Source organism: Equus quagga, chromosome 5, assembly GCF_021613505.1.
Source record: "Equus quagga isolate Etosha38 chromosome 5, UCLA_HA_Equagga_1.0, whole genome shotgun sequence".
NCBI classification, from domain to species: Eukaryota; Metazoa; Chordata; class Mammalia; order Perissodactyla; family Equidae; genus Equus; species Equus quagga.
This window is the reverse complement of record NC_060271.1, coordinates 119,087,890-119,111,769: the sequence shown is the minus strand read 5'-3', so window position 1 is coordinate 119,111,769 and position 23,880 is coordinate 119,087,890. Positions and strand designations below refer to the sequence as shown.

The window sequence follows — 23,880 nt, the reverse complement described above, 5'->3', positions numbered from 1 at the left end:
TCTGACTCAATAGATCTGGGCTTCCAACTGCTGGCCGTGCTCCCCAAGAAAGCATCTGGCAGCCCCTACATGGAATCCGCAGCTTCTCCATGAACTGAGGAGAGCAGAGAAGAGATGATTTTATCTGCAGCCCAGCCATTTGGGCTCCGTGAAGCCTCTCTCCCCAGTAACCTCCCTCTAGGAAGGTCTAGCCTTGTTCAGATGGATGAAGGCCAAACAGGAGAGCTCCTTTAGGGGAGCAGGTTTACCTGCCTGGTCCTGATGGATACCTGACACTAGCCACACTGTAGCGAATACTTAAGATACGCAGAATGCTTAGGAGTGCTGGGCCCCCTGAGCAGTGAGACATGGAAGAAGAACACGCAGGACTGGGATTTAGAACTGCATCAATCCTTGACTCTGTCACTTCCTGGCTGTGTGACCTAAAACAAGTGATTTATCCTCTCTGAGCCTTAGTTTCTTTATAGGAAACTGCAGATAATGATACTGACCTCTTGGGATTATTGTAAAGATCAAATGAGTCAATGTATGTGAAGCACCTAGCACAGGACCTCAGTGTTGCGCTCTTGGACTCTGGGAGAGCGAGGAGCTGGGGGAAGCAAGTCAGTCTCAGGTTTCCTGGAGAGAAGACCCCCTCCGTTTGGCAAGGATGATCTATTTAAGAACCCAAGTGCCACTCCAAACCCGTGTCTAATGGTGGAGGAACTGGTTGGCAAACTGCCCACGCTGGCCAGTGGAAGCCTTTCTCCACTGAGAGCGGGGCGTCCCTTCAGCAAGGACAGCAGGCGCTCACCATGTCCACAACGTTGGCCATAACCAAAATGAAGATGGCTAACATGGCCCAGGTGTTCCTGGCCCAGCGGGTCCGGTCGATCCATGTTGAGAAGGCCACGAGCTTCTTAGGAAAGGCCTAGAAGGAATGGAATTTCAAGGGCAATGAACTTCTCACAGCCTTTCCTCCTATAAACATGACTGCTAACGACTCTGGTTGCTCCCATACTTCCCAGGAACCTAAAAAGTAGTGCTTTGCGTGTGAGCCAACCAAAAACTGAGAGTGCAGCAGGGCCGAGGACAGGGCAGGAATCCTGGTGCTGTGTGTCAGTCCTGCATGAGGTGTTTGTGAGAGAGCACGGCTCCCACATAGCGGACTCCTTCCAGGATCAGACACTGACCAGCCCAGGAGGCTGTGGGCAGCACCAGCTGGCGGGAGCCCACTCCCCGTCTGCGAGCGGCGAGGCCATGTCAGGGAACAATTTTCAGGGCCAGCCATCTTTGCTTGGCTACTCCTGCCTTTCCTGGGTCACTATACCTAAATTCTCCAGGTTATCTGGCAAGCTACCTGCCCGATTGATTTTCCTAAAACACTGTTTTTCCCTTGTAATACTGTCAAAAACTGCTTGGCACCCCAGTGCTTATAGGGGAAAGTCTTAATCCCTTTGTCTGGCTTTCAGTGCCCTTCCATAATTAGGGCCAACCCACCTTCCAGCTGGGCCTCCACTGCTTTTCACAGTGGTTCCTGTTTATCTAGACTCTCGCTTCCTCATGCAGGCACGTTCCACTGTCAGAGCCCCCCAGAGCCAGCCCAGAGTGGGTGCTCAGCTGACACGAATGACTGACTGACTGTGGAATAAGTGGGTAAGTGCCCAACCGCCCTAACAGAAGACAGTCTGTGCATAGGATTTGATGGGCCACATGACTCCATCAAACCCACTTTCACAGGGAGTGATGCTGGCTTCCAGAGGCTTCTGAACCAAAAGGAAGAGTGCCTCTTACCCGGGGAAAGATAGCAGCCAGCGAGCAGATTGTCAGGACCAGAAGCAGAACCTCCCCAACCACAAAGGTCACATAGTTTGTCATTAGCCTGTAACAGGGAGAAGACAATTAGGGAGGGGACCAGAGGGAGTAGTGAGCCTGGATGAGTGGCCAGCAGAGTAAAGGAAAGGAGACAGAAGGCATGAGCCTGTACCCAGAAAGTTCCATGGCTGCCCGGGAGGCATTACTGCCTGCCGTACAGACAGGACAGAGGCCCTGACTCGGGGGTGAGGGTGCTGCCAGCTGAGTGCAGGGCCTGGGAACATGCGACCTTACCCAGTGGTAACTGTTGACTGGGACAGTTCCCAGGGAAGGGCAGGCTCGTAGATGCCCTGGGCAGAGTCCAGTAAAAACTTGGGAAGGGATTCTTAGGGCTGGGCACTCCGCCATGCAGCCATGACGAAAGGAGAGACTCGAACAGAGCAGCTCCCTTACTGCCGAGGGCTGCTGAGTTACCTCTGACGACTGCACGGAGGGGACCAGGGCCTTCCGCGTCCATGCTCCCTCACTAACTCCAGGAAACCTGGTCTCCCCAAATCCTTCTCTCCCATCCTCACAGCCATTCCCATTTGGTTTCACCCCAACCCCTCCACTCAAAGTGCTCTTGCCAGGAGCCCCAGAAACCTCCATGTTGCTAAATCCAGTGCCTGATTCTCGGTCACTTCTTACCCCTCCTCCTCCAGGTCTTTAGTGAGATATCTCCCTGTCAGTGAGGCCTGCTCTGACCATCCTATATAAAAATGCAAACAGAACAAAACTCGCCACCAGCATCCCGCCTCCCTTCCAGGCTGTACTTTTATCCATGCCACTTGTCCCTGTCTGCATACATTTTGATTATTTGATATGTGGCATGTTGTGTTCACTGTATATTCCTAGACCTCAGCCCCAGGCACAAAGGAGATAGTAAACATCTGTGAAGTGAATGAATCTGATCCTTACGATAATCCTGAGAGCTGGCTAGGGCAGGGCAGATATTATTCTCATTTTACAGACAAGTAAACTGATAACTCCAGGAGCCCTTAGTGATGTGCCCAAGGTCATACAACAAATAGACAAGGGAGATGTGTCCAGAACCTAGGACCATGTGACTGAGTCCAGGGCTCTTTAAGTTCCCCGAACTATAATCAGACAGGGCTCCACAGCCCCTCCTTTCTGATGGGCAATCCCTGAGTAGGAGTGAGCTGCTCATCGGCCATGGGGAGGGAGGAAGGGTGGCAGCCGTCCTTAAACAGTTGGGGCAAGGATTCCAGAACACCCACCTTGCCCCAGAGGACCTGCTGCTGTGAGAGAGGGGATCAGGCTATACCCAGAGCCTAAAATCTATCTTTATGAAGATGAGCCAAAAAAGGGAGCCGGATCAGCCTTCGTGACTGAGGTTGAGGAGTATCCCCATCCCCCATCTCCTTGTCCCAGAACCACTCGGCCATCCAGCCAAGGTCTCCATCCCCTTGGACCCTCCTGTCCCTTAGCTTTCTCAGCCCCAGAGTGATCCCCATTTTGATGCCAATGCTATTCCAGAACCCAGGGGCAGAGAGAAGGAAGGGGTCCAGGGTACAGTCCCAGCATGCCCTGGGGCTGTTCCAGTTGGAGGTCAGGAGCAGAGATGAAGCCTGTGCCCCTACATCAGTCTGGCTCCAGTGGAGGCGCCCACATCCCTCACACCTCTGGTCTAGGAAGCTCAACACCTTTCATCCTCCCCTGGCCACTGACCGGCTCCTGCCACTGTCCCTCCCTCACCAAGGGTCAATGAGTATCTCGACCAGGGCCGCACAGAGCAGGACAACGCAGGAGCAGCTGAAGGCAGCCCCACTCTGCTTTTCCTTCTCCACCGAGTAGCGGGTTTCCATCTCAGGGTCCATGAACCGCATGGATAGAAGAAAGGTGTTTCTCTTCTTCACTCTGCAGTGGAAACAAGCCCCATGAAACACATGCCACCTCTGCCTCGGCCTAGCAGGGAGGGGCTGTATTTAAGGTGACTAACTTCCTGGCTCCCCCAGTAGGGCCTGATAAGGTGGAGCTGAGGGCAGCAGGCGGGAGGCTGCGGGCCACTTACACCTGGGCAGACTCGCGCTCGAGCAGCGCCTCACTGAGCAGCTGGTTGAGTTCATGCTCGTCCTCAGAGGCACCCACCACTCGATCGGCCAGGTCCTGAAGGCGCAGCCTCCGGCGAGGATTGGGGAAGGAGGGGTTGTCAGCCTACAGGGCAGCGGGCAGAGTTGGGGGCCGGTGAGATGGAGCGGGGGTCGGGGTCGGGGAAAGACGGGGCAGGAGGAGGAAGAGGAAAAAAGAGATCGCATGCACCAGGACTAGCCCCTGGCTGTCAAAACCATCTTCTGGGAAAAGTCTTCCCAGTGCTCCCAGAAGGCTCCATCCTGCTTGGGGCGGGGGTTCTGGACCCAAAGCCACAGTCCTTCCTGGTTTCCCTGCAATTCTGGGTCTCAGGCCCTGTGGGCTCTAAAGGAAGTTCTGCAGTGATCGCCCACTAATGGCAGCATTGCGGGGGAACAGCCACCTGGCTCCCAAGCCAGAGACCTGGGGGTCTGAGACCACTGCTGGGTCTGTGCTGTGCTGGCACCTCCTGCTACGAGGATGGGGGTGTCACACAGCCATACACATGGCATCCTCAGGGATGTGACTGACCCCCAACCCTAAGGGCTTAAGGGAACTCTTAAAGGAGCTCACATCTCATCCATTTGGAGAGGAAGACCTGAGGGAGAAAGCGATGGGAGAGAAAGCAATGTCCTTGTCGCTAGTGGGGTGGGGGGGCTAGGCTACCCACTTCCATATTTATTCCCAGTCACAAAGGAAAAGGATCAACTCCATAAATATGAATCCAGACCGTGATCACACAAGCATCAGTCCAAATAATAATTAAGACTGGGCTCCTCAGAGCTGTCTGTATGGGTCCAAGAGTATATCTGGAAGCCAGAATCAAGATAGCTCACGCTTAAGCTCAGATGTGCCCCTGGTTGACACTTTGACCCCATATAATTCAAGTTCCTCCAGCCGCATTTTCCTCCCATGTAAAATGGTGCGGATGGTCTGTTCCAGCACCAGGAACCTCTGTCCCTGAAGCACAGCCTGGAGCAGTGTTACGCCGGCTAATTGTGAGGACAGGAAAAACCACAGGCTGCTTGCTATAAAACTCTGTCATTCTTGTGAGTGAGTTACATCCAGTCTGTGTTTCCACTTTCTATCAAAAAAAATCACAATCGGGACAAGTTACTGAATGTTGTGGTGCTCAAGAAAATCACAATTTACTTTTAGCCCCGTCTGCCTCCTTGTCCCCAGCACCTGACCCAAAGGCACCGGGGCAAGTCTTCTGTGTCCCTCACAGGGAGACGGCCATGCTGCCTCCGCTCACAGCAACCCCGACAAGGCAGAGATTCCTGTTCCAGAGCATTCGCCTTCATCAGTGAGCAGACGCAGGGAGCTCTTTAGCAATGGACAGATTCTGGACATTCTCCCAAGAGAGACCCTGTCCTCGGAGGCAGCATGTAATTCCTTTGGAAACCCCCTATCTTTGCATGAGACTTGTGGAGTTTGGACCCAGCCAGACAGGTGACCCAGTCCTGAAGCCTCACTTCCAAAACGGTCACAGATCCTATAGAATTTTCCATGGATGTCCTCACTGCCCTCAGATCTACAGGATTCTAGGACATCAGAGCCAGACAAGGCCTCAGAGGCAAGCGTCTATTTTGACCTAAACCACCCCCACCCCATGTAACTGATGAGGAGGACGTGGGGTCAGGTGTGTGTGTGTGTGCGTGTGTGTGCATGTGATCTGACCAAGAGTCCACTGCTGAAAGACAGCCGAGCCTGGGCTACTGGCCAGGTCTCTTACTCTCAGTACAGGACTCTTGCTACAGCAACTTTTGCCTCCCGGTCCCCTGCCCACAGCCTGGCCCTCAGCCCTGCACATACCTGGGCATCTTGCTCTTCGGGCTCCTCAGATGTGGAACCGCTGGTGTGGACACTCCCATTGGGTTCCTTGGTCTCAATGAGGGCAGGGGAGCTGGGCTTTGAGGAAGTTGGTGCTCCATTTGGGAGGGCCTGCAGCAGAAAGGAGTGGCCATCAGGGACCCCAGCCTAGGAGTGGTCTACTGTTAGTCTGGAATCTTCCACCAGAGTTTAGAAGCCCCATCGACTTAGAAATTTCACTATTCGATTCCTCCTCTAGAACATTACTTTTTAAATGCTGTAATTGTCTAGGAGTAATTTCCACTATTAAAATTTATTTTAATCAGAGAAAGACCCAATTGTTCCAACTCCTATTTCTAAAACAATAAGTCAATGACAGTGATTCACAGAGGTCTTTTTTGCTGTAGAGCCCTGTCAAATGCCTTCCAAAAGTCTGAATAAATTCCATAAACGAGTTTCCCCAATGATTAATATTTTTCCTTGACAGAATTAGTTAAACACTGTAACACAGAGGAACAGTTCATTCATTCATTTACTGACTATTTACTGAGTACCAGCTATGTGACAGGAAGAGCTCTAACCCCTGGGGATACTGACAGTGTTCTGATCTTGAGAGCTTACATTCTAGTGAAGAAAGGCAGACGGCAGCAAAGTAAGTAAGCAAAACAAACAGTACCTAAGAAGAGAGTAAGTGCTCTGGAGAAAAAGTAAGAAGGGGACACAGGGATTGCTGGGGAGTATGACTGTAAAGAGGAGGTCAGGGGAGGTGTCACTATGAGGATGACATTTCCACAAAGACCTGGAGGAGCAAATCATGCAGCTCTCTGTGGATGGGGATTCCAGGAAGAGGGAACGGCCATTGCAAAGGCCCTGGAGCAGGTGTGCACCTGGAGTATCTGAGCAGTAGCCAGGGGCCAGTGCTGCTGGGGCAGAGTGAATGAAAGGGGACAGAGTGGTAGGGACCTGACCATACAGGGTCTTCCTGACCTCTGTAGGACTTTGATTTTTCCTCTGAGTAAGACAGGAGACCAATGGAGGGTTCTGAGCAAGGGAGTGACGTGATTTCACTTAATAATTTAGCAGGATCACTCTGACTACAGTGTTGAGAAAGAGGGCGGTGGGGCAAGGACAGAGGCAGGATGACTGGTAGGCAGACTATCATAGGGCGTCCAGGCCTGAGATGACAGTGGCTCAGATGGGGACAGTAGCTGTGAGGGTGTGAGAAGGGACGACTGGAGCTCTATCTTGTAGGAAGAGTCAACAGAATTTGCTCATGGATTGTAGAGAGGGCTCAAGGATATCTTCCAAGTTTTTGGTCTGAGCAGTTGAAAGAATGGAGTTGCCCCTGACGACTGATGAGGAAGACAGAAGAGGTCAGAGCGGAGGGGAAGATCTGGTGCCTGGCCTTGGACTCGCTACTTCTGGGCGGCCTGCCCTGCAGACAGACAGAGATTTACACGTGGCTACCGGCTGAGAGCAGGGAAATGTAAAACAGTGAGCCTGGGGGAGACAGACGACAAGGTTAGTAGAGGTGGGCGATGTCGCGGAAGCTTTTTAACATCTTGGAAGGGGCTCCTGGTGGTAATTCTCCTCCCACTCCCCTCCTCTGCACTTACTCAGCTAAGTAAGCCTCGGGGAGGGGTTTCTGCAGATGGAACTGTGCTTGCTCCTGGGACCCCAGTGAGGCGGCTCTCAGCGCTCCTCACGCTCCTCACGCTGTCCCCTTCTCACTGCCGTCCCCTTCTCACTCCCGTCCCCTTCTCACTCCCGTCTCCATGCATTATTTCCCCCAAGCTTCATGCATTATTACTCTGTCTCAGGGACTGTTGAGCAGATTTGCTGAGGTGTTAACAAGGCCTCATCCAGGCACACCCTGAGGTGGAGCCCTCCTAAACAGCTGTGGAGCTCATCACACAAGCTCATGATCGTTGTGATCAGCTGTTTATGGATCCACGCACCCTGGGGCTGACGGCTGCAGCGCAGCCTTGCCGTGAAGATAACCGGCATAGCCCACAGCAGCTAACATTTACATCCCCTGGGAGGGAGCAGCATGTGCTGGGCAGGCGGCGGGTGCCCGACAGATATCTGATGAATGTCATAGGACAAAGAGTTCATTTCTCTCATAAACAAAGAGCTCCTACAAATCAGACAGGGGAAGAAGCCCTCCAAGGTCAGGTATGAAGATGCAACCCGGGCTCACAACCAGGGCCCAGCCTTACTAGCAACTAAAGAAATGAGATGACAACGGTGAGATATCACGGCCTCATCTCCCAAATGAAGGAAGATACAAGTTAGCTGAGAGCCAGCTCGGGCACAGGGAGGGTGGCAGAAGGTGAGTGAGCAGGCACACGGGTTAAACTTCAATGTACAGAACCTGTAACCCAGCATTTCCACCCCAAGGAATTGATGTTTTCAAGGAGCGGCACTAAGAAACGGTTAAAAGTCAACTTGACAAAAATATTGAAAACCTGGATTGCCTCAAAATGTCAGTGAAAGAAGTCTTGAAAAGAGAACACCGCCCACGTTTCCAGGAGAAGTGGTGCTGACTCATTTGTCTGATGGAGCATTTAAGAAGGAAACCAAGTCTGACTTCAAGTCATTTGATGACTATGGCCTCTGCTCCTGTCCTGTGCAGGCGCCATCCGAGCGACGGGGCCCAGCGGCACGGAGCACAGACCCCGGTCCAACTCGCCCAGAGCTTCAGTGCTCATATTTTAAGCTATGCACCCATGAACTCAACATGTCTCTGATTTGAAAACCAAATAACGACCCAGGCACAACAGCTTCATAGAGACAGTGCTGCCGAGGCTCCCTGTGCCTCAGTTCCTTCCCGTAACCCTCACAGGGCTGTCAGGTGCTGAGAACAACCCTTGATTCAAATTACGCGCCATGCGAGAGTTTATTAAATAAAATAAATAAGCAAAATAAAGTACAAGATTAGAGCAAGAATGAGTGTTGTCACAAGAACATGTATATTTGACTGCTTTACGGTGGTCCCTAGTGAAAGCAAATGTGTGGGTAATTGTTTACAGGAACAGCATTTTTCAATTTATTAAAAATTTTGTATGCCAGTCATTATAAATTTCCTATAACTTCCCAAAGGTAGCTGATTTCTTAAATTATTGTCAATTACTGTCTTGTAGAACAGCTTAGAAGACACATTTTTAACTCGTCCTACGAACACGTGAAGTTCTGCATGTAGCACTTTAAAAACAGGGATGACTCATTACCTTTGTGGCCAGGTCAAGTCTCAATTCATGGGCTCTACTTTCCGTGCTGATATTTCCTAACTTTCTGACAGACAGCTTCCTACTTTTCTTCAGACATTTACTGTAGCTCAGACTTTACACTCAGCACAGAATACTCAACCGTCCTTTGCTGTAACGCTCAGCACCCAGTGGGACAGTGAAGTACTCGGGAGTGAGACCATGCCGTACCCAGCCATGCATTCCTGCCGGTGCCGAGTTCCTGCGACCTCCCGCACAGGGAGGGACCCAGAGACATCTGGGAGGCGATGTGGCCGGCAGGTTGGGGGCACGGGCTGTGGTTTCAGGTCTGGCTCTGCACCTGCTAGATCTGCTCAACTAGCTAGATCTGCTCAACCTGCAGCTTGTGCAAGGTTCTGGGCCTGTTTCCTCCTCTGTCCAGTGGGTATGACGACAGCCCCGTTCTCACAGGTTGTCTCAAGGATTAAGTGAAAGAATGGATGCAGAGAAGTCCTCGATAAGCAGTGGTCATGATTAGATTGGTCAAACAGATGCACCTTCTGTTTATGTGTTTGACTGAGGGGAGAAGGCGTCTAGTTTTCTTACAAACTTTGTCAGGAGTCACCTCTTCATTTACAGCCCCTGAAGCCCCACCAGGGTGGGCTTTGCTTTTTTTTTTTTTAAGATTGGCAGCTGAGCTAACAACTGTTGCCAATCTTTTTTTCTTTTTCTTTTTCTCCCCAAATCCCCCCAGTACATAGTTGTATATTTTTAGCTGTGGGTCCTTCTAGTTGTGGCACGTGGGATGCCACCTCAGTGTGGCTTATGAGCGGTGCGATGTCTGCACCCAGGATCCAAACCGGCAAAACCCTGGGCCGCTGAAGCGGAACGCACGAACTTAACCACTGGGCCACAGGGCTGGCCCCATGGGCTTTGCTTTCATAGCCAGGCCAAGCCTCAGCCATGGGACGGTCCTAACGACACGCCATCCCTAAGACACCAAAGTCTTAAGGAGTTAACTGTTAGATTCTCGTGACTGGTGGGGTCTTGAAGTGGTAGATGACAAGAAATAAAATGATTTCCAGATTCATCAGAGGACGAGAGGTACAGGGATCAGTTTCTGCCCTAGCTGCTGGTGGCTTCTACTCAGAAAGGCTGGTACCATTAGCTTCCTGCTCAACGGGACTCAGAATCACTTTTATGCCAACCCACACCTCACCTCTCACACTTGGCCTTCTTCAAGTCCCGCCAACTCTCCACAGGCTCTCCTTCAGTCATCCCTGCCTTCCCATCCCCCTCGTCCAGGGAGCGTGTGGGGGACTCACCGAGCCGTTGAGGCCATTTTGGGTGGCTGTTTTCTTCACTTCTGGCTTGGACGCGATGATGAGGTAGGTTTCGATGCCCTTCTCTTCTAGGTAATCGCAGCGGCTGCCCCCGTCGCCTGGCTCCACGTCAAACTCTCCTTTCAGGCAGTCCATGGTGTTCTGGGAGATGTGCACGCGCCTGCATTGCAGCGGGAGGGGCCTCAGCACCGGCCGGGGCCCTCAGCCCACGCCCGCGGACATCAGCGGGCACTGCCGGACCAGGCTGCTGCTCGGCCTGTGTCTCCTGGGGACATGGGGCAGGGAGAGGTGCTGCTCCCAGGAGCGGTGACAGGAGGTCCTGGCACTAAGGAGCTGTGTGGGCAGGGCGGCACCTGCCCCTCTCTGCGCCTCAGTGTTAAGTCCACAAGACAGGAATAAAATTTTGTCCTCATGGGCTGATGAGAGTATTAAATGAGACAAGGAATTCAGAAGTCTGCTCTGAACTCCAAAGTCTAAGGTCGGATCATTACCCGCCCTGCACGATTCTCAGCTGCAGCACCTGCTGGCTGGGGCAATAAACCCATTTCTGGGGAGTCACCACGGAGGGAGGAGACTGTGACTGCCTTTGAGGGAAGCTCCCTGGCCCAGGTGGGAAGGTTGCACTGTCTCAGTCACCCTGAGGGCAGGGCCTGCCCCGCCCTCCCGACTGGCCGATTCTATATGGAGCTCAAGCCAGATGTGCAGGTGCGTTGTGGCTGCACCGCTGCCTCGGGCCTGCTGCTCTGGTTGTCACTAGTAATGATGCTCTCTGGGGACACTTGGTTTAGTGAAGTAGCTGCAACTGTGACGACATCAGAGCCCCGGCGGCCCCACAGGTGGGTAAAGGGGGCGAAAGGCCAGTCTGCTGCAGAGGCCCGGGCAGGAGGGGCCGCAGCCCACCTCCGGCCAAGGCAGGGGCACCTCGAGGAGGAACGCTGCTCCTGGGTGGGAAGGGGGCCCTTCACTAAGGCCTCTTGTCCCTGGTCCCAGCCACTGCCCTGAGGGATGGAAGGGACCGTCCCCGCCCTTGGCCCCCACGTGTGCCCACTGGGAGGGAACACTCGCTCACCCAGGGATGCCGCCAGCCTCCATCTTGTTGGCCACAGTGACGTCAGTGGACCACACGTCGTACTGCCAGCGCTTCTGGCCCAGGACGCCCCCCAGCACAGTGCCCGTGTGCACCCCCACACGCATGTCCACCCCAGTCTTCGTCTTCTCCCGCACGTACCTGCCAGGCACACAGAGAAAGGAGGGGTCCGGGTGTGGCCCACAGCACAGTGGCAGCCCCTCCCCGCGCAGGAGGAATTCCACGCAGGCTCCCTTCCCCTCTGGGCCAAGGGGCCCACTGGGTGCCCCACAGCTCTCAGCCGGCCTCTGAGCTGAGTCTCTCAGAGGGGCGCTGCCCCAGCCCTCCTCCTGAGGCACCTCCAGTGGCTCTCCTGCAACTGCCCGTTCATTCACTTGTGCAGCTGCTGTTCACTGAGCGCCCAGCGTGTGCCAGGTGCTGCAGGCACAGAGGGGACGGCTCGCTTGAGGACTCCAGGAAGAGACAGACGTGAAATTCAGAACTTTGCCCGATGGTGACGGGAGTAGAGGGGAGAGTCTCTAATCTTGAACTAGCCCCCCGCCCCCAGGGGAAAGGCAGCATTTGTCTCCAGGCCAATACTGGAGGTAGCTTTAACCTGGGAGATGGTAAAAATGCAAAACCACAGCCTCAGAGGTGATGGCCAAGTGCATGTCCCACATCCTGGGCTCCATGCTGTGGGAGGAGATGCCTCAGCGAGGAACTTCCCTTCCCACTCAGGGGTGTGATATCACCCAGGGCCCACCAGAGGCCCTGAGTCAACAGCAGGGACCCTCTTGGGTCCTCCAGGGTCCCAGCCCACCTGCAGCAGTGGCAGCAATGGGGATGCAGGGGGGAGGCAGTCTACCATCCCCACAGCTCCCAGAGAGCTCAGAGGTCAGGGCTCCCATCTCTGCCGCCCCATTCATCTCGTGACCTTGGCAGAGTCACCTTATTGCTGCACTGACTTTCTAATCTGAGAAGTGGGCATGGGGACCCCTGAACCTATCTGTCTTGGGGGGTCATGGTGAGAAAACACTGAGAGAAGAGATTGGGGGGGACACCTGAGGGGAAAATCCAAGCGAATGTGAGGTGGCGGGATGAACTGCAAGACAACTGCAACTTCCAGCAGAAAAAACAGTGCGGACCAAGGCTGGGAAAGCATCCGTCAGACACTAGAAATGTCGCACTTCCCTCAGCGGTGAGGAAGGGAAGCCACAGCCCGACTTCCCAGAGCCAGGGACCAAGCCACCTACCAACCAACGCTACATCCCACATTACACGCCTGTGTGGTCCCTCCATGAGGGCCTTGGGGGTTCCAGGCCTGCCATGACAGAGCAGCATGGAAGGCCTGCTCCTCCCACGGGCCCAGAGCCCCCTCCCTCCCAGAGGCACCCACTCACGAGATGGCCTCCACCATGGCGAGCCCCATGAGGATGGAGCAGACAGCGTGGTCCTCCCGGTAGTCCGGCAGGCCACAGATGCAGTAGTAACAGTCGCCCAGGATCTTAATCCGCAGCTGGTGGTATTTCTGAAAGGGCAGGGCATAAACTGTGGTCCCGAGTTCCTCCTCGACTGGAGGAGTGGCAAAGAAAGCAGAGGAAGGACAGGCAGGAAGAAACCGTGGGAGCCGGCAGGACAGGAACAGGCCATGAGGGTGGCCCCCCCATCTCGAAAGCCAGGCGGGGGGTGGGGCACTTACGGCTGCCAGCTTGTCGAAGCGGGCAAAGAGCTCGTTGAGCAGTTTCACGAGCTCCTGGGCACTGCAGGCAGACGACAGCTGGGTGAAGCCCACGATGTCCGCAAAGAGGATGCTGCAAGAGGAGGGATGGCCACAGGCGTGATGCTCCCGATGGCACACCTGATTCCACCGCCAGCTCCTGCTCCCAACCCACAGGCAGCCAGGACCACGGCAGGAGGAGGACCTTCCTCAAGTCCCAAAGCAGTGAGACCCTGGCACTTCCAGGGTGAACTTGGAGCTCTGATGGTTACCTTGCTCTCTAAGGGGCCTCGCTCTCCAGAACCCCCTGCTGCTCACTCCTGCACCCAGGATGAACACATCCTTCCTGGAAGGAGCACGGCTTTTAACCCCAGGGCTGAATGGCCAGGTGACCTCACAGATGTCACCTCCCGACTTGGGCGACATCTGTACAATGATGCGGCTAGACCACACAGCCTAAAGCATGTCTCAGCCCCAATGTCTGTCAAAAAGGCCGCTCCCGCAGAAGGAGGCTCACACTGTGGGGATGGCCTTGCTTCTAGCCCCCAGGGAAAGACTCTCGAACCCCACAGTGCTCAGCCAACCCCACAAAGCCCCCACCGCTGTCCTGCTCTCAGAGCCCCAGCCCGTGGGCCAGCACACCTGACGTTCTCATGGCGGTACATGTACATGGTGTTGAACTGCTGCTGGTCCTTCTGGCTCTCGTCCTTCTTCATGTCCTTTAGCATCTCGTCGGCCACGTGCTTGGGCAGGATGGAAAGCATAAGGTTCTCCTGTGGGAGGGAGGAGAGAGGTAGTGGGGAAGGCAGCGGCAGGTGCGGATTCTCCTGGGAAGAAATACCCTGATCCTGGCGACAGATGTCAGCCAGGAGCCAGGTGACCTTCCAGAGGCCTTCCAGTGCACACCCACACCGGGAAGCAGCCAGAGGCCCAGGACAGGACAGTGCAAGAGGCCAGGCTTCTTGCACTGAGCAGGCTCGGGGTAGTGACCTGAGCTCCAGAACCCTGACAGGAGTGAGACCCGTGAAGAAACCCACGCTTGGCTCTGTGCCTCCGCGCACCCTCGATGCCACAGGAAGCGGGACAGTTCCTACGTGGCCCACTGTCTCCTGTGCCTGCTCTGCATGCCCTTGAGGGCAGGGCTTCGAGTCACCCACCCCAGCCTGCACAGAATAATCACCGGAGACTTCAGTCAACTTGACTGAAGACCTACTACGTGCCAGGTGCAGCGCTAGGTGCTAATGCTACAGAGACCAGTGAGCCTCTCCCCTCCCCTCCCGCTCACCACAGCGCAGTGCGATCACACCAAGACAAGCAAGGGGGAGCAGACGACTGAGAAAGAAGGAGGGGTGTGTGTGTGTAGGGGCGTGGGGGCAATCAGGAGGACTTCCTGGAAGTGATGCTGGGCTGAGTCTTGACGACAGAGATGCCGAGAGCATCCTGTCAGAGGGAGTGTACACATGATTACACCAGGTTCGGGGACCTGCAAGTGTTTCGGTGGAGGCGGAAACAGCAGTAAGTGCGGCTCGAGGGTTAGACACAGTTTAGATCAGGGGTCAGCAAACTGCCACCCATGGGCCAAATCTGGCTGCTGCCTGTTTTCACAGAAGCAGCCTTACTGGCCCAGCCACGCTGACCTGTTGATGTATCATCCATAGCTGTTTTCTTGCTCCAGTGGCAGAGATGAGCACAGCTGTGACAGAGACCATGTGGCTGCAGAGCCAAAAAACTCACTATCTGGCCCTTTCCATCTGGTTTGCCTCTTGAAGGGGCTGGTGTGCCAGGCCAGGAATCTGAATGCTTCCTCAAAGCTGCGTTAACGACTGAGGGCCCAGGCAGGGGTGTGACGTGACAGGGCGTGTGTGTTAGGGAGATCTCGCAGACGGGGCGCGGAGGGAGACGGGGGGCTCCTGCGGGATCCAGGCAGAGCTGGGCTGAGCAAGAGCGGCTGTGAGACACGGGACAAGCAGGACCCACACACGTGGTAACTGCCTGTGCGTGGGGGTAAGGGACCGTGGCTTGGGCCTCTGGGTGGAAGGTGCCAGTCTCTGAAATAGGGAAGAGAGGAGAGAGAGGCGAGGGCAAAGGTGGGTGTGTGGTTGGGACGCTGAGTGTGAGGCGGTGAGGCCTCCATGCAGGGATGCCCTGCAGGCAGGTGCCCGGGAGGCTGGGGGCTGCGCCTGCGGCTGAGGCCGAGGGTGGGACTAAGCAGCAGGAAACAGGAGGAGACACTGAGAGAAGAAGGTGCCAGCTGGTGAAGTCAGAGGAGGAGAAACCCAGGCAGGGCGCCTTCTCAGGAAAGAACACTGCCCCTGCCCCAGGAGGGGAGGCCGGTGATGACAGTGCCTGGTGAGGGATGACGGGGAGGAACCTCGAGCTGAGGTTTGCAGGATGGAAATCACAAAGGGTGGAGGGGCAAGAGAACTGTGCTAATGGTGAGGAGGTGACTAGACTGAGGCCATGGGGCGAGGGAGCTAGAAGTGAGGTTGGCCTGAGAGAGGTGGGGGTGCAGGGGGGGACAGTGAGAGCAGGGGCACAAGAGATGTGGCTGGAGGGCATGGCCTTTGACCCCGTGGTGACACAGTTCTGGTGATCTGCCCAGTGTTGCAGGGGTCGCCTGCTGGAAGGGAAGGAGCGAGGTGGGTGGGGCTCGGGAAGTCCAGGAATGCTGTGTCCAGAGTGCCAGTCACACGAGTTACCTGGGCATCATTACGGCTCAGGAATGAGACCCAAAATAACTGCAGTGCGCCCTGCCCTGGCTCCATCTGAGCCCAGGCAGCAGCACCCGGCTCTCCCGGGGCCGTGCTGGGACCTCCGCCCCTGGCACACACCCGTCCCCACCCCGTGTTGGGAGGGGAGCTTCAGCCTTCTCCCAGAACCCAGCAAACCCAGGCACTGTGCAAAAGCTCTCAGCCTGGGAAGAAGGGGAGCCTCCAGGAGGATTTTCAAGAAAAGCCAGAGACCGAGGCCCTGCTGGCTCCTGAGGGTGGCGGAGGAGCTGCTGGAGTCCTGAGCAGGAGAAGGGGCATCAAGAGGCAGCAGTGAGCCTGTGGCAGGAATCCCGGGGGTCCCAGCCCACCCTGAGTGCGCGGCCCTGGTGCGTGCAGGCTGGCAGGGACCAGAGCGGGTGGTGGTTAAGAGCTGGGCCTCTGGGCCCGACAGCCTGGCTCAGATCCCTGCCTGCCACTCACTTACTGTGTGACTCAGGCAGTTACTAAACTTCCCTGTGCCTCAGTGTCCTTGTCGGTAAAACCGGGACTAGGTGAGTCATCGCCGTGAAGCACCTAGAACAGCACCTGCACAGAGTAAGTGCTCAAGAGATTTTAGCTATTCCTGTGTCACTTGATGTGGAGTGTTACTGAGGGCGTTGAGACAGCAGGTGTCACCGAAAGACAAGGCCTAAACTTCCTCTGGGCTTCGAAGCTGGCCACAGGTTTATGGCCTAAGAGTGCGAGTGGGATGTCCAGGATGAGCAGAAGACCCTTCTGGTCACTCAGCCTGGGCTCATGAGCTCTGTCCAGTCCAGGCGGGATGATGAGAGGCACAAAGAAGGATCCTGCCTTCCATACAAGCCTCGGTCCTTTTCCAGGGCGCATGCTAAGGTGAGGAAGAGGCAGACGTGTGAGGAGGCGAGGGCCTGCCGGCTGGGGAGGAGGCCACCAGGAGTGTGAGGCCACCAAGGATTAGGGAAGTCACGACACTGTGCTGTCTCCCTGCCAGCCTGCCTGCTGCAGCCCAGGCAGCCAGAGCCTGCACGGTCCAGCCCGTACTGCCCTCTCAGACTCCTCCTCAGAACCTCGTCCTCCAGAAACGCCTCTCCAGGCTCCTCTGGAATGCTGGGGACATCAGAATCCAATCCAGTCCTGTGAGGTTCTCCAGGCCCCTGGCCACAGGCCCAGTTTCCCTGAAGACAATCCGGGCCTCCTCAGGGGTGGCCCACTAGCCCCTCCTAGCACAGCCCAGGCTCCAAGACTGTCACTCAAGGCTGGATAAAAGCAGCAATACATGTGCAAAGTTGGTGTCACCCTGACACCCAAAACATAGGGGCCTCGGAAGTCAGATCAGTGAGGAGGCCGAGAGCTCACCGCTGGGGGCGGGACATGGGGCATGTTCACTTTTTGCATTAAACATTTCTGCAACTTTTGCCAAATGCCTATATGAATTCTGAAAGCAGAAAATCATGCTATGTCAATTTTGAAAATAACAGGAAAGAAACCGTGGTTGTAAACTGAGGCTGCCAATTTACTCCTGTGGTTTATGGAAAGCTGACAGTTGACCTCAGGAGGTTAAGCAGGCAGAGTCCACCTTAAGTCATTCTGATAAAACAGGTTTTAAATAGTAAGTAGGCATACTCAGAAGAAAAGACAAACAGAATTGGACAAAGGAGAAAAGAGCAAAACAGGCAGCTGCCAAGGGACTTGACAGGAAAGAACATTCTAGCAGGTGGGGGTCCAAGGAAGGAAAGTGGCTGAGTGGGCAGTGAAAGAGGGGCCGCCCTCCCCTGCCCGCTGTCTTCCAGGGCCAGGTCCACGTCTCAACCCCAGGATTTCTGTGACAGCCTCTCAGTGGGTCTCCCTGGTGCCAGGCTCTGCAACTCCTCCTCTCAACCCACCTTCCACGTGGCCTCTGACCTTCCTCTAAGCCGTGTGACACCCACGTCCAGCACCCTCGGATGGCTCCCCACCCGCCACACTTCTCACGGCACCCGAGGCCCTCCTCACTGTGGCACCCAACTGCCTTTCTGGTCCCATCTCCCCCTGCTCCTCTCTGCGGCCCCTCCAGTGTAGACAAGCCCCTCCTCACCCACCTCCACCCACGCCCTTCAACACCCACCTGACACACCACCTCTCCAGAAAGCCCCCAGCCCCTGCCCAGGTGTGCTCGTCCCTCCTCATTACACTAACTTTATTGGCGTCTCTACTGGTGCTGACCTTGTTCGCCCTTATATCTTAGAGATTCTAAACCTTTTCCTGGATCCTGGCCCCTTTTAAGAGTGTGTAATGTTGGCTATGGCTCTTCCAGAAAAATGCTCATACACACATAGAAGATTCCTGAATCCATTCTCAGGGACCAGGTTAAAGACTCCACACCCGACACGTGTTCTTGGGGAAGGAAGGAGGCTGGGATCCAGGCACTCTTGGCTGGTGGGCCCCACAGGGGGCACTAGGGGTGACAGAACAGGGGCCACCCAGAGCAGCCTACGCAGGGTCCCAGTGCTGAGGGACGTGGCTGGCTGTCCCCAGCACAGAGGCAGAGCCTGCTCTTCCTAAAATAGCATTTGCTATAGGTTTCAGGAGTCATAAAATGTTCCAAGCCTCTGACCCATTAATGGCTTTTCTGGGAATTTATCCAACAGAAATAATCCAAAAGAAGCAAAAAGAGACATGTGCAAGAAGAACGTCATGGCAGCATCACTTACAGTTGTGGAAAAGCTACACGCAGCCCAAATGCCCAGCGAGTGGCTAGTTAAATTGTGACACATCCACTGGATGGGAGATTATGCAACCCTAAAACTGATGTTGATGCAAACTGCAGCCACCAGAAAACGACAAGAGAGAAGAGCAGGACGTGAGACTGTATTCTGTGAAAGTGATGCTGGGCCCCTGCGCCTCTGAAGAAAGGCAGAAGAGTACGTGCAAAAGAGCAAAGGGGAATTTAATTTGGGGGATGGAATTAAGAGAAAACCTTAAACATCTTTCAAAACGCTCTACGGTTATTATGCTGCTGCTGCTGCTTTTTTAAAATACTTTTTAAACTGGAAATAAACACAAAACATCCTGTTGTCTTCAGCTGTGACCGCACAGTTTTCTAGAAAAGGAGATCCGTGCAAGGCCACTGGGCGGGCTCCAGACGCCCACCTCTGCTTGGCTGCAACCCGAGGAAGGAGACTGACGGCCAGGTAGGAAGCCAAGAGGAGATCACAGCCCCACAGCACGACGGGAGGTGGAGGCGGCGGTGGCCCTCTTACGGAGTCAGATGACGGAACCACCACCCTGGGCTGGCTTCTTTCTGCTATTCTCATGAACATAGCACCTCACCAGGCAAATGGACACCACTGACCAATATCAAAATGTCTCTTCTTCGCTAAAACTTTCCTGTCTACCCTATACTTTCATAAATGTAATATTGCCTCTATTTTGCAGGTGACCAACCCGAGGCATGGAGGCATGAAGTGGTTCATCCCAGGTTCCTCAGAGTCAGTGGCAGAGCCAGAACTAGAATCAGGGCTCCCCGACTGATGGAACAGGGTGGGGGGTTCCTCTTGACCAAAGGACATGTTTTGCACACAGCAATTCTCCCTCTGTAGTGGACACTGTTCTGCCATGAACATGAAGGAACAAGTGCCCAAAGCTTACCTAGTAAGGACCTGACAGTGCTGCCCTGGAAACCCTTCTCAGGACGCTTCTGTGGGCCCCAGTCCTTGTGCCGTTGAGTGGGGAGATCTGGCCGGCCACCCCTGAAGCAGGTCCCCCTTGCAGAAGAAGACCCAGCTGAGACCTCTGTGGGTGCCTCAGCATAGTGGCCTGGGCGGCAGGCCCGACCAGCCCTAGGCACCAGGGAGAGCAGGCGGGGCCAGCGGCAGGGGCCAGAATGCCTCCTGATGGTCAGCAGGGAAGAGAAGGAGGAGGGTGCTGCTGGGGTGGCCTGGAGGCAGAGGCCTGGGTTCAATCCTGGCTCTACACCCGCAGACCCTGGGCAGGGCATGCCCTCCCTGAGCGTCGGCCCCGTCCCCTCCTCTCAGGCTGAGGGGAGGAGAAAGGAATGATGCTGCAAGGCCCTGCCTCAGGGACTGACAGTGGACTCTGGAAGTGACCAGTGGGGCCAAAGGTGAGGGCCCTGAGGTTCTGGGTCACCCCAAAGCTGCGACACAGTCCAGCTGCGGCAGTTCCAGGGGGGCTTGCCCAGAGCGGGTACATGCTGGACCTCCCCAATAGCGCATGTGCAATGAGCCTCTGCCCAACTGACTGCAAGGGGCCCAAGAGTGTGTGGTTAAGTCGGTGCGCTCGGCATCACTCACGCTGCTACCCAGAGGTGCAAAAACCTGCAGCTGAGTCCCTGGACGCCTGGGCTCAGGGGGTCCCCTGGTTCAGCTGAGCCCACCTGCAGGACCTTAGGCCTCATGACCCAGAGTCTGGCCCACAGAGCAGTGTCCTTGGCATCACCAGGGGCTCACCCCACGCAGACCCTCTGGCCCCCATGCAGCTCAAGGACCCTCAGGCCACTCACGCCTGCATCACAGTTTGGAAGCACCACTTGAGGAGCACCTGAGGAGAAGGATTTGAAGGAAAGGAAACCGAGGGGGAAGGCCAGCTGTGGTTGAGTGGGAGCAAGGCTGAGCTGTGCGCCCAGAGCAAGATCCTGCCTCCCCAGGTCGCTGCTGGAGAGCCCTGCCTCCAACGTCATGTCTGAGCAGGAGGCAGGACCCTCCACCCAGGACTCGGGGACAAGAAAGGAGCAGAACACTTGAAACCCAAAGCCAGAGGACAAGACAGCAGTGAGATTCACGTCAAGGTGGAAACGACCTCGCCCCTCCCGGGCCTCAGACTCACACCATCTAAGAGCAGAGGGCCAGCGCTCTGCCAGCTTCCTCTGAGGAGGCCACAGACGCCGTTCATCACGCTCCAGAAGACGTGGGAGTGGAGGGAGACAATGTGACCAAAGTCTGTCACGAACGAATGGAGGGGGGCAGAAGGAGGGCGCTCAACAATTTAGATAATCTTTTTATTTTTTCTTTGCCCTTAACCCTTTTTTATCTTTTTAAGTTAGTTGTTTTGTAATGTGATTTTCAAAACTGAAGTGAAACTGGCACCTTCATCTCTTTAAAACTCCTGGTATTTGGGGGCCGGCCCCGTGGCCGAGTAGTTCACACACTCCGCTTGGGCGGCCCAGTGTTCACGGGTTTGGATCCTGGGTGCAGACCTACACACTGCTCATCAAGCCACGCTGTGGCAGCGTCCCACGTAGAAGAACTAGAGAGACTTACCACTGGGATATACAACTATGTACTGAGGCTTTGCCGGGGGAAAAAAAGAGGAAGATTGGCAACAGACATTAGCTCAGGGCCAATCTTCCTCACTAAAAAAGCATAGCTTTAAAAAAAAAAGAAAACTCCTGGTATTTTGAATTCTAATGCTTATTATTCATCATCATGAGAATTTTTGTCATCAACTTTAGACACCTTCACATTGTCTCCCCTTTATGAAAATGACGGGTGCACAGAGGCCTCCTTTCTCAGGACTGTGGTGCCCTGAAGTTGTGGCACGTGGTGGCTTCACTCTTGGACTATGACTTTCAGTGGCAGTGTTTCTAGAAGTTTTCCAGAAAACTGGGCTGTGGGAAAATGACATTTCCTTACCCTGGAGCTACTTGTAAAATCTGATGACCAAAAGAAGGAATATAAGTTGGAGGCTGAAGAGACAGATACGGAGATAATAATGACAAATTCCAAAGAAAGCTTCAGTGAAGAGACAAAGCATTTTAAAAATTTAAAAATACTGAGCCAGCCCTGATGGTCTAGCAGTTAAAATTCAGTGCTCACCGCCTTGACAGCCTGGGTTCAGTTCCGGGCGTGGAACCACACTGCCCGTCTGTCAGTAGCCACGCTGTGGTGGCAGCTCATAAAGAAGAACTGGAAGGATTTACAACTAGAATATACAACTGTGTACTGGGGCTTTGGGGAGGAACAAAAAAGAAGAAAACTGCCAACAAATGTTAGCTCACGGGAAATCTTCCCCTGGAAAAAAAAATCTTGTCAGAGAGAGAAAAGAGTGGTTTCATCATCCAAGGCTGGGGAGGGTAGAACAGGGTCACTGACCTGGGGTTGGGCTCCTAAGGCCCCTGTGACCCCGGGCACATGCTTTGTCCCTTTGGGCTTAGTTCCTCATCTGTAAAATGGGTGATCCCTTAGTCCTCTCTTTCTTTGTTCAAAGTGGAAACTCTTCCAGAAGGAAAATTTCAGAAGATATGGAGGATGTATTCATAAACCGTGTGAACGGCATGTCACCAGGACAATTGGTTAATGTGGACTTTACTCCAGAGTGATCTGGTAAAATGTACAGGATGAACTTCAAAAAGGGTAAATGGAGTCATCTCTACTCGAGTCCCCAGAACTAACTGCAAGAGGATGGAAAGCTGGAGGCACAGTGTATCAACACCAGAGAGAAAAACATCCAGCTGTTTGAGATGCCATTAGATTTTAAATGAATTCACAGCATAAAGTGGCACCTCAACCAGCCCCTTGGCCCTTAGCAGGAGTTACGGTCCTGAAAGAGGAGGGGCTGGACCCGCCCCTCCCACCAGGCAGATCCCCTCCAAGGAAACTGATCACCTCGGCCTCCGTCAGGGAGTGACCACGGGGTGAGGGAGCCTGAGCCAGGGCATCTGATGGGGGGCTGGGCTGGAGAGCAGCCCAGAGAAGGGAGGGCTCCGCGGCCTCACAGAGCAACCTGCAAGCCTGAGGAAAGCTGCTGTGTGGAAGAGGGATGAGACTTGCTCTAGACTGCTGGGGAGCAGTCTGCTGTGTCCAGAGTGGGAGGAACTTTCTAAGAGTCAAAACATTCGAATAAAGAGCACGCTGCCCCGAGAGGTCGAGATCTTCCATCCCCAGACACCGCGAGAGGAGCTACAGGCAGGAGTCACCCCAGGATGGACGGGTGCTCCCGAGGACCGGGGATTCAGCCAAACTCCAGAGGTGGAAGCCTGGGGTGCTGAGACGTGGCTCCACACAAAGAAGGGAAGAAGGCGGGTAACCTGCTGCCTAGGGGCTCTCCCTGGCCCTACAGTGCTTTGATGGTTATCCTAAAAACCACCATAACGAAAGTCAAGGCCAGGACCCTCTTTGGGAAAAGAACCAAAGGAAGCCTGGAAAGAGAAAGAACAAGTCCTCAAAGTTTCTAGTAGGCTTTCTGGGTAGAGCAAAAAACTGCCCAGATCCTGGGAGAAGCCCCCAGGCCTACCCAGGTGGTGGGTCCGGGACTGGGGGGGGGGGGGGGGGTGGAGTCCTGGTCCCCGGGAGAAGAGGCCAAGCGGCCTCTGGTGGGATGCTCCGGGCTGGGCCTCCTCATCTGTACACAGTTATTTGCTGAGCTGCTCAGGCGAGCTGGGGGCCCTGGCCAGGGCGGTCTGTCCACAGGGCCCTGGCCAGACTCTGGGAAGGAAACGGTCAGGCCCCTTCTCCTCAGCGGAGCCTCACGGCAGACCTCACCTCTGTGCCAGCTCTGGACAGAGACAGGAAGGAGGCCAGCACCCTCCCAGGGGCCAGAGCCAGTACAGGCGACACTGATGAGGCATGCAGGAGTTAATTACAGCGGGGCGGCCAGCAGGCACTTGGATAAATGAGCTTGGCTCACGAGGAGCTAAGTTTCTACAACATCCTTGTAAAAGGGGCAGAGGAAGGGAGGCTGAAGTGGACAGAGAGCCCGGCAGTGCGCCATGGCTCTGTGTGTGGGGAGGGTGGGGGTGAGCATGTGAAGTCTGCCTGTCTGTTTGAAGGATGTATGTGTCCTGTGTACACCCACGTGTGTCCTACATATGTGCTGTATGTACACACATACACAAACACACGTCACGACAACCCATCATAGGCCGTGAGCAGACCCACAACTGTCCGCAAACATGTCTGTTCTGGTCCTGATTTATCCAGATGCTTGGAGCTTCCAGGCCACGTAGAAGCCAAAAGGTCAGTGGATCCCACCAGGTGCCCAGCTGGGCCTGACAACCCGAGCAGAAGAGGCAGGAGAAGGAAGGAAAGGAAGAGTAGGACCCGGCCTGCTCACCCTGGGAGGTCAGAGCCCAAACAGCTCCCTTCTCCCTGAT

General features: G+C 54.8%; 1 protein-coding gene across 2 annotated transcripts in view; it reads right to left on the bottom strand.

The window, feature by feature from the left end:
- The window catches only part of ADCY3 (adenylate cyclase 3), an 87,717-nt gene that overhangs the window by 9,507 nt on the left and 54,330 nt on the right, over nt 1–23,880 (bottom strand). For both annotated transcript variants that reach the window (XM_046661465.1, XM_046661466.1), the window contains exons 4-13: nt 13,708–13,838; nt 13,048–13,159; nt 12,749–12,876; nt 11,352–11,510; nt 10,265–10,442; nt 5,737–5,865; nt 3,866–4,008; nt 3,550–3,711; nt 1,774–1,861; nt 794–910 (exon numbers count right to left, since the gene is read on the bottom strand). In XM_046661465.1, coding sequence (XP_046517421.1) covers nt 794–910; nt 1,774–1,861; nt 3,550–3,711; nt 3,866–4,008; nt 5,737–5,865; nt 10,265–10,442; nt 11,352–11,510; nt 12,749–12,876; nt 13,048–13,159; nt 13,708–13,838 — 1,347 coding nt within the window. The remainder of the gene's footprint in view (nt 1–793; nt 911–1,773; nt 1,862–3,549; nt 3,712–3,865; nt 4,009–5,736; nt 5,866–10,264; nt 10,443–11,351; nt 11,511–12,748; nt 12,877–13,047; nt 13,160–13,707; nt 13,839–23,880) is intronic.